We start from the raw sequence: 10,879 nt of genomic DNA, 5'->3' as shown, positions 1-10,879 counted from the left end.
GCGCCCCCAGCCACTGTGTGCAAGCTTTCCCCTGCTCCCACTCCGCGGCCAGACAGCTGGAATTTCCAGTTAGTTAAATGCCAGATGGTAGAGATTTTACTGTAGATTCTATACATAGAAAATTTATAAATTTGTTATAATTTTCACCGTCTAGAACCTAACTAGTTGAGATCTTATCTTAAATTTGTCCCCCCGTTCTGCTGCAGCATGGAAACCAGTGGCAGGGGGCCAGGTGGTGGGGGAGGCAATGAGGAAGGCAGTAGAGAACAAGCAGCTTGACCCCTGCCCCCACACACCTTGCCCCCTCCCACCACTTGCCCTGCCCCTGCTGCCTGGTCCTCCCCTTCCCCACCGCACCACCACATCAATTGTTGTTACTTGGATGACTTGGGGTCTGAGTAAAACGTGGGCTCCATGCAAGAGGCTGAAGCAGGACAGAAGCTATCCTGGAGCCAAAGCAAAAGGTAAGAGATGGTGGGGAGAGGGCAGGCAGAAGCTGTGGCTCCAACCTCAAACCTGGACTGGGGCTGGAGTTGCCACCTCCCCCTGCATACTTTGTACTCAAATCTAAGACAAGGGGTTTCCCCTCCCCTCCCCACCCCCCTCCAGGGAAAAAAAAGTCTGTGTCTTGGTTTTGAGTAAATACGGTAATTTGAATTTGCTCTCCTTCCCAAAAGAAAAACAAACAAACCAAATCTCATTTTCAGAAGCTTGTGTGTAAAAATTCTATTTCTTCTTTTACTCAAAATGTTATTTAAAATTAACAGCATGTGAGGAACCAATTCTGCTGTCAAACTACAGTTCAACTTAAGTTAGACAAATACAGCTCACACTTTACTGTAAAATAAATATTTACTTACATATGTTGCAGACCAAGTAAACTACTACAGTAACAGTTGCTTTTATTTATAGAATACTATGATCCTTACATTTCAGTTTAATGTGTTTTACTTTCATTAAAAGGAAAAGATTAAAAGAAAATTAAAAAAAAACAAAAAAAAACTTACCCCCATTATCTGTTCTTTTTAAAGCACCATCTTTATGAGGGCATAACTCACATCTCTGGAAAAAGTAGGGAAAAAAAAGAACTGGAATGATCGTAAGAATATTAACACAGATCACACAGTTAGAAAATAGATTGACATTTCTGACAGAAAACAATTAATTAGAAGCAAGGCAGGACACGTTTCCCTTAATCTAATGAATTCCAAGAGTTCTGAGCAAGCAAAGTTTTCTAATACGTTTTGATAAAACTACAATAATGTTATTTATTTAAGCTGAAATAAAATAACTTAATTCTACTTCAGAATTCTCTTTTCTGAAAAAACCAAGCAGACTCAAATATTTTGAAAGAGGGGTAAGACTGGCCTCTAAGAAACCTGGACAAAATTTAAAATTCTATATAATGTTTATTTCCACTGGCTGCTGAAGTTCACTGAAGAGGTCTTGCATGAAGCATAAAGGACACAATGAATACAGTTGCAGATATGAGATTGCACCTTCATATCACAGCTCAAGGGATCAAGTGGATACCAGTACTCAATTGACAAACAAGGATTTATGGAGCTTACGAATCATGAATCCAAATATCCTAGAACAGTGGTCCTCAACCTGTGGGTTGTGACCCAAAAGTGGGTCACAAGAATATATGAAAGGGTTCTGAAGAAACTTGAAAAATAGATCAACAAACTTTAAAAGTGGATTCTCCTTTAAAGGAGAAAAATGCAGGAAACCGTGGCTTTGTTCCTTGCAGGCTGGCAGAGTTGCAGCCTGCAAAGGGCTGTTTGTAGCCCCCAAGTCCCACATCCAACCCCTACCCCACACACTGGGGGGCTGGGACCTGGGGACAGGGGCAGAGGGTCTGGAGTGAGGGGCACTGAGTCAGGACTGGCCACTGATGTTTACAAATGGGTCCTGGTACAAAAAAGGTTGAGAACCACTGTGCCAGAGCACCTTGCTGGTAACAAAGCCTACTCTTTTGACATCCTCCAGAAGCACAATGGTATGTTTAACCAGCTTCTCCTCCAGCTATAGCTGTATCCACCACCCTTTTTAGTGGAAAACTTACTGGCAACATCTTGCATCAATCAGTATACATGGCTTCTTAACCAGTGAGAAACAGGAAAAAAATGGAAAAAAAACCCTTGACATTTCATCAGTAACTTAAAAAAGCAGTTCGGAAAGCAGCAGACACAGATGGTTCCAAAAGAAGTATGGCCTTCATATAGTCCCAATCCTACCATTTTTTTAATCAAGAGAATCAGATCTTCACTTGAAAACTTTTTCTAGTATCACTTTTCAAGGAGATCGATCTACTTGGCATCAACTCAGTCTCCTTTTGCCCCCAGACAGTATTAATCTTCCTGATCATAACATTACTGGTGAGGACATGGAGTTCATAAAATCCTGACAGTGCCTGTGAAGCAGCATGCCAAATGTGTTTAATAGTAACAAATTCCATTCTAGCAATGGATTGTGGATTGCAAAATACATTAAGGACTACATATGCCTTCTAGTCCATAAAAAATTTGTGGCAGTGGGAGACATGGACATATAAAAAGCAGAACTTGCCCTTTCTGTAGTAAGTAAACTTTTAAGTTTGTTTATTTATTACGTGTTCAGTCCACTGATATATGCAACAGCATGTGAGGAATGGGATAGTGGAAGCCTTTTAGGACCATTTCTATTTTTGCCCCTTGTTTCTCCTCCAGCTCATGTCTTCTTTTTTCTTTTAGCATTTGCTTCCCTGCAGCACCTTTTAATTCCCATCTGCTTCCCTCTTACCCTCCCCCCACTCCATCTGCTAAAATGATCAGCAGTTAATTAATACTTACATGAATGGGTCATCATTTGGCTTTTAACCCTAGAGGGAATTTGTTGAGGGAAAATTGGTTCAACATATCCCTGAGCCATTTTTTCAGACTGTCTGCAGACTCAGATAGATGGCACCACATTAATTATTCAGCTGAAATTTTGAAAGGTTTCTTTGCAACCAAAATTATTTTTTTTATTTTTAAATAAAAAATTTAATTCTGCAGAACCTTAACAAGTCATGCAAGCCACAAATACAGGCTGCAGGTGTCAAAAATCTTCTCTCCAGGCAAACGCTAACTGCACTGAAACTCGTGGTGTCAAGAAGTTCACTTAGACCAAAGCCAATTCTCCGTACATGGAAGAAGCTAATTTCAGAGGGCATAAGCAACACTGTGTAGAGCACGGATTCCAAACATACACCTATGGCCTAGATCCGGCCCATGTAGCCACATGAACTGACCCACGGGCCACTGGACCGGCCCTGGCCCTGCATGCTGCATATAACACATGGCCTGGACCCAGTGCTGCACACACTACAGGTAGTCAAGGGTGCCACATGCAGCCCGCACCCCAGACCTCCCCTATGCTGCGTACAGCACTGGGTCTGACCTGCAGATCATAGGCAGCGAGCAGCCCATGCCAGCCCCAAAAGCTGTTTGCACAGTGATCCCAAGGGTTAATGTGGGCACCCTGCAGGGGGTCAGTCCTGGTCCAGCTCAGGGATGCTAATCCAAATGAGTTTGACACCCCTAGCATAGAGTATTCTTGACATACGCCCAAGGTTAGAATTGAAGAGTATTGAAGACTTTCAGACTGCCTTGAAAATAGGCGCGGCCTGGCAACCTCTCAACTCTAAACCTGTATGGGGTTCTGAAATGCACAAAATCAAAGTAAGAAAGTAGCTAGCTCTCTCTCAATGACTCTTGGCACTGCCTCATCCAATCCCAGTAACTTTGACTTGAAACACTGAAGTGTCAGCGTATGGCAAAATCCTTGGCAAAGTTATACAGGATATTTCATCAGAGTTTGTGAAGCTCTCTCACACAACACAGGTGGAAAGCTGATGGTGATACTACTTGTGTCAGCAGAAATTCCTGTCTCTCTGGAACTGAGACTGACTCAGGTTCATATTTTCAAGATTTTATCTAAAGCATTTTTGTATGGTTTCATGCTAAACTTAAGGGGATCTGCAGAGTGAAGTGAAGGTGCATTCCCCAAGTCACACCAGTGTTTAGGACAGTATCAGCCTAAATATCATCACAGTGCACAGAGGATACAATATGTGCCATTTCACAGAAAATGTTCCTCTGTGGTTGAGGCAGCACATCTTCCTGGCAGGACACAAGCACCCCATGCACACACTCAAAACAAGTAACTGAAGTTCACAGATGTGAAGCATGAAATAACAAAAAAAAGAAAAGAGCAACTCTCACTGCCCAAAGGAAAGACCTACACTACAAAAACAAGGTGTCTCACAGACCTCCGGAATCAGAAATAGGCAAGATATGCCCCAAAGACCACAGCATAATCCAAATAAATTAAAACAAACAAGGAAGTCTGGACTGACAAAATAGCAGGGAAGAATGAAAAAGCACACTCAGATAGAGCAGGTTAGGATCCGTGATTCTCAACCAGGGTGCCTTGAAATCCTTTCGAGGCTGCCACAAGGGACCATGCAATGTTAGCTCTGCTGGGCATGCAAACATGATTTACAAGCCAAACCCAGAGGTTTCAACTAGGAATCTGTAGCATTGAAAACATTCTGACCTGTTGGGGTCTGTTCTGAGTTCTTTGCAACAGACGAATTGCTCTATTTTTCAGTAATCAAAAATGAGTGAAAAATAAGAGCTGACATTTTCTGAGGGGTCCCTTGAGCAAAACGAGGGGTGCCTCAAACCTAACGAGGGGTGCCCTGAGTCTAAAAAGGTTGAGAACCACAGGGTGTAATGGAGTGCTTTGAAGGGCAGCTACTTCAGTGACATTCCAAAAGGAATTGACTGGAAGATTTCAAGGGTGGCATACTGAAGCAAAGCCTCACCATTAATTGGAGGGAAGAGAAGGATCTTGTGCTCCTACCTGTTGTGACTGCCTAAGGATAAAGAGGCTTTACACAGTAGCAAATTAAATATAAGAAGCTCAGAATCCAGCGTTGATGGCAGACTACACCCTGAGTTGATAAACTGGCACAGCATGACAAATTCAGTGAAGCTATTCCAAGGAACGCCAATTAAGCAAGAAAGAGGTAAGTAAACCTCTGATTTTCCTGAATATTTCTACAAGTTTCAGGCTTATTTTCACCACACTTCAGATATACCATTTCCTGCATCTACTAAAAATTCAAGTAAAAAATGGCTAGGAGTCTCTGCAGAAACAGCACTAACTATAGAGAGAGACTGTGTAGCTCAAAGTACCATAACTGAGAAAAATGCAGCATGGCTCTTGATTGCACTGGGATAGTTATCTTGGAACCCCTTTTTATCTATGTGACTAGCTTCTAAAAACATGTCTAGAGAAATAATGAACAGGTGATATGGGACCCGTCAGTTCAAATGCATGACATGTTACAAATTGAATTATGGATGGAACCACAGTTTGCATTACCAATTTGCAAAGATAAATTGATCTTAAAAGTCAGGATATAAGCAGATTGCCCACTAAGTAGCTAGATAAACCTGCCCCAATTATGCTCTTCAGGGCTAGGATGTGCAACAGGACAATGCAGGACCAAAAAGCTAGGTTATGTTGCAGAAAGTTCAATAGTTACAGGCTGCCAAAAGTCTCACACACACACCCCCACACACACCCTCAGCCATATTCAGAAAAGAACCTTTTGCACCACCTCAACTATGTTAAGTAACAGAGTCTGCATAGAAAGTCTGCTTGAAGACATGCATGGTAATGCCAGATACTCCACAACTCCAAAGCAAGGAAGTTGACTCGCTGTTGATGAACTGTGCACCAGATTCTCAATTTTTTTTTAAAAAAAGAAAAAAGCTAAGCTGCTGGCTGGCTCTGATGGCTACAGAGATGCACCTTAAAATGTGATCTGATTCTTTATTATACAACTTTCTTTGAAAGGGAGAGGTCATTGGATTATTGCGCATAGAACCACAACTCGAAACAAGTTTGCAGTCAGGGAGCTGGGAAACCTAGAGAACATAAACACAGGCTGGACAATAAAGATATCATCCATCTGAAGCCTGGAGAGCCCAGAAAATGGGTTCCTTAAGCCAGCTACAAGCTTGCCACTCCCTTATATGTGTAGAAATTTCTGAGTGAGAAAGCTTAGAGAACATAATGAAAAATATAGCACTCTCAGATAGAGTTCATTAACTTGATTTGAAAATGGGTTTTAAAAATCAGTAATTATTATCAACTAAGGTACAGTTATGCAATTTTACTGAAGGGACAGAAGAATAAAAAGTATTCATAACAGTAGAATAAATTAGCTTTGCAGAGGTATTTTGGTCCCATTGTGCAACACAGTTTGATAGGCCCTTCTCTATCTTGAATTAATATTTTGTTTATTTAAGTTGTCAAGTTTAACAATCATGCTGTGAAATACAGATGGGCTAGTTTGTATGCAACAGACAGCCCTAACAAAGATGATCAAGTCTACCAGGAAAGATTAACTCCAAACTACCACAGTGTCATTTGCTCTTCTTAGCTTTCCAAGCAAGGGGAAAAGTCATATAAAAATGTAATCAGAGATGAGCTATGATGTCTATTCCCAAAATTTCAGAGATTGCTTTCCTTGGAACAGAGTTCCCAGTATATAGAAATTGACAGCAATCTCTTTTCCTGCTCTGAAAATTCCCCTAGCTAGTGACCTTCCCAAATGACTATTTCTTGGCTTGTCCAAATGGTTTAAAGTAGTACAAAAATCAGTCTGCTATGTCAGCCATTCAGAAAGAATTTTTGGTATGTTTCAGTAAATATATTGTTGGCATGTAGAACAGAGGCAAATCAAAACACCATTTCTAGAAAGAGCATAGTAAATTGAGATGAATAGGAAAGCCCATGACAGAAAGAGGGAGATTCTTACGTAATTATGGGATGAGAGAGGTAGTTAGCCTTGTTAGTCTGAAGTCAGGCAGAAGGTTACAATTCAGAGTAACTCAGCAGTTCTCAGCCTTTTTAGACTCAAGGCACCCCTTGGAAAAAAAACAGCTCTTAGTTTTCACTGGGTGTGTCTACACATGCACTTTTAATGCGCATTAGCCCAATTTAAAGCACATTATGGGTATGGGTCTACACATCTACGTCCTTAATATGCCTTAAAAATGGCAACGTAAGGCTATTTGAATGTATGTGTAAATAGCTAAATTGCATTAGCGAACATGTAGAAGTGCTAGTGTGCATTAACACAGGTGTTTGTCCATTGATTTGGGAATAACTTTAGTCCCAATTCGGTCCACACACCTGCATCAATGTGCATTAGTGCATGCATATGCCTAAATCACCTTAATGCATATTAGGCTAACGCACATTAAGTGTAGGCACATGTAAAAAGCCTGTGTAGACATGCCCACTGATTTCTTGACTATGGAAAGATAATATAGCAATTTTTCTTTTGCAAAGGACTCTGAAGGATCAGAGCAGATCAGAATGATTTTAATACTATGGATTCCCATTTGAAATCTCTGGGTCTGTCTTGTGAATCCCATTTGCACACCTACTGATGCTAACACTGTATGGCACCCTGCACCACCTTTGAAAGAGATTGCAAGGCACCCCAGAGTGCTATGTCATCCTAGTTGAGTCACATGACTAACTAGTTCAGAGGAGCAACTACCTTCATAGGAGACAGCCTACTTCATCATATGCTATGAGTAGACTTGCACAGAACAGTGGTACTAAACAGAAAGGAATAAAGTAATTTAAAGGATAAAGAAAAGGGAAGGGAAGGATAGAGGAGGGGACACTGCTGAGAAAGGCTAAGGTGGACTGAAGAGATCAAAGGGTATGAGATAAGACAATAGATGTTTAGGGGAAGGGAAGTTATAAATAGTGAGAATACAAGCAAATAAAGAGCACAGTGCCTCTTCAGTGCTTGATGAACTTAGAACGGGTTGGATAAAGCATCACCTCTCCGATTCAAAGGACATAAGTTATACATAATACCCTATTAAAAAGAAAAAGATTTATACACTTTTACTTCTTTAACGAGTCCATCTCATGACTAGCCCTATAATACAAGCCTATACAACAACTCACTGGAATCAAAGTCTGCAAGCAAGCATTTTAGCACTGAAGCAATGTGCAATTACATGTTTAACTCCAAGAACAAGAAAAAAAAATCTTCAGGAGACTTCTGAAAATGTTTAAATGTCACATAAGTGATTTGTCTTCCCTACTATAAACTAAGTAGTCACTATACCTGGTTGAAATAAATAAATAAAAAAAAAAAAAAATCAGAGGGTTTAATACTGGTCTTTTTTTTTGTTTTTATTTTTGGTTTTTTGAGGGAATGTTGTGTACTCATTGAAATTTCTTGCTAACAACTAAGCGTGCATTAGAAATCAGGCATATTTCAAAATTATTAGTTCTTTGTTGATTGAAAAGCATTTTACAAACAAAAAATTAAAATATTCAATTAACTATACAACTTTTACCTGACTGCTTTCCTATCAAAGACTGACTGATAGTAACTGGAAACTGTAGATGCCTTATGAAAGAAAAAGAAATACTGCATTATACCATTTTGTTACAGGTAGGCTCTGATAGAAGGGTCAGATGTTTAATAATGCTAATAATCCAAAAACCTATGTAAAAAACTTCCTTTATCAACATATGTTTATGGAGAAAAAAAGAAGACATATTACATTTCTAAGGTCACTTCACAAATACATATAGAAACTTAATCTGTTCTTATATCTGAAATCTTGTGAAGAGATGTAAGCAATAAATGCAGATTCCTTAGCTTTCATGTATATTTTCCATTCTAGTTGTATTTTGCACGGCAAAAACACTGTTATATTTTAAAACTCTTCTTAAATGCCAAGCACTTTTTTTTAACTATATTAAGTACTGATTCATATTGTCAAATAATGCCTTGCTTAAAAGCAATTATTTTTAATGAAGATTTCAACACACAATACTTGGGGGTACAATTAACAAAATATTAAATATGTGGATTGCTAAACAAAGAGTTATGTAACAATGGTTTGGTTCTTAAAGCCTGATACTACCTCACCTATCCTTTCCTCTCATTGTCCTGAAGAAAAATTGCAACATAGAACATAGTGCTCTGTAATTCTTAATACTTGGGTAAATAAGAGACTGGATTAGTTGTTCAACACCAAATACCCTCATGTTGGTTTTAGGGAAGGAGTAATCCCACTACTTTCTAAAACTTAATCTAAGATAGCAAAACATGCTCCCAAAAAGACTGGATACTATATTACAGCAAAAGCTGTGTTATCCGGCACTTTATCAACCAGAAAGCTCCACTAACCGGCACCCAAGGGATGCAGCAAAAGCGAAACCAGAAGTCCCACTTCCAGTTCTGCCACCACGGGCCGAGTTCGTCTTCTTCACTTCTTCGGCCCACAGCAAAGGGCAAAGTAGCCTGTGCAGGGCAAAGCAGCCTGCACAGGGCCCCCGCTCCACATTTGATTAACCAGCATATTTGATTAACTGGCATCCCCCATTCCTGGGGGATGCCGGACAACAGAGCCTTTACTATACTTGACTTCTCAATTAGTTACCAAACAATGGTATTCTAAATGCACAGTAATTCAAAAGGTGCTTCCAAAATCTGTTTTAACACATTCTCAAAACTGGATTCACAAGACAGACAATTAAAAAAAAAAAAAAAAAAGGCCAAGAGAGAGGCCGTTGATCAGAAAGTTAATATTCTGATCTACTGAAGAACTTTTCAATGCCTCTCATATATTGGGTTGGGAGGGCTAGTAAAATTTAGAAGGATTTTTTAAATTTCTTAAATTTCTCAACTATCTAAACAAGAACAATATTACAGCCTTCTTCTCCACACTCATTTCTCTAAGCTTGCCTTTCCTTCTTCTCTTTAAATCTTAGTTCCATCCCTTGTTCAGCGTACCACTCTATTTTACTGTCTTTTTTTTTTTTTTAATCGGTTTCACCTCTGTGGGTAACCCTTTGCACAGCAGAAGCTACTGCTACAACATTCCACTCATTTTAGCCTTACCACCTGCTTCCCACACTTATTAACAGAAGAAAACAGTATTTACAGACCAGATGCAGCTACTTCTGCTAACATATAACTTCTTTGAGGACACATAACTCTTTTGTAGCAACTGGAGCTGCTTTGTTGCTGGTTTCAATGCCGTCCATTGGTTATACACGAGCGCATGTATGAGAAGTCAAATTTCCAAAACTGACCCATCAGAAACCAGTGGTTTGCAGAGTGCAAGAAAGCAAGCAACAAATAAGTTTATTTTAATAATGCCAACAGGTAAACAGAGGGGTGCTCAAGCCCCAGCCTGTAGGCCAGATTCAGCCCATGACACCGGGTCATCTGGCCCACAGGGCTCCCCAGAGGTCCAGAAATTTGGTAGCAGAAGAGAGATGGCACTGCTCCCCTACTGCCAAATTTGTGAACCCACAGGGAACCCTGACCCTGTTATCTGTTCACCAGGGCACCCTTGGAAAAAAACAGGAGTAAAGAAAACAAACTCCTGGAAGATCATCTCAGGCTCAACATTAGGAAAAACTTCTTTACAATTCGTGTCCAGACTGTGGAATAAGCTCCCTCCAGAAGTGGTACAGTTATCTACCCTGAAAATCTTCAAGAGGAGACTGGATGGTCACCTTGTTGGGGTCACCTGACCCCACTTGTCTTTCCTCCCTGGTGCAGAGGGCTGGACCCAATGATCCCCCAAGGTCCCTTCCCAGACCCTTACAATCGATGACTCTATGGTACTGGAGAGTGGTGTGGCCCCTTTAAGGCTGGAGTCTTTACAGCATGGGCAGCCAGCAGAACAGGGGTTAAAGATTCATAGATTCATAGATGCTAGGGTCGGAAGGGACCTCAATAGATCATCGAGTCCGACCCCCTGCATAAGCAGGAAAGAGGGCTGGG

General features: G+C 40.4%; 1 protein-coding gene across 6 annotated transcripts in view; it reads right to left on the bottom strand.

Annotated features, from left to right (window-relative positions):
• Positions 1-10,879, bottom strand: part of MLLT10 (MLLT10, histone lysine methyltransferase DOT1L cofactor) — a 242,181-nt gene that overhangs the window by 216,554 nt on the left and 14,748 nt on the right. For 2 of the 6 annotated variants that reach the window (XM_025199715.1, XM_025199717.1), the window contains exon 2: positions 1,008-1,062. The exons of 3 other annotated variants lie outside the window; for them this stretch is intronic. In XM_025199715.1, coding sequence (XP_025055500.1) covers positions 1,008-1,013 — 6 coding nt within the window. In that variant the 5' untranslated portion in view covers positions 1,014-1,062. Of the gene's footprint in view, positions 1-1,007; positions 1,063-10,879 lie in introns of those variants that run through there. One more of the 6 variants, XM_025199721.1, reaches the window with a different exon arrangement.

Source organism: Alligator sinensis, unplaced genomic scaffold (genome assembly GCF_000455745.1).
Source record: "Alligator sinensis unplaced genomic scaffold, ASM45574v1 scaffold221_1, whole genome shotgun sequence".
NCBI classification, from domain to species: Eukaryota; Metazoa; Chordata; order Crocodylia; family Alligatoridae; genus Alligator; species Alligator sinensis.
This window is presented reverse-complemented; position numbering and strand designations above follow the sequence as displayed.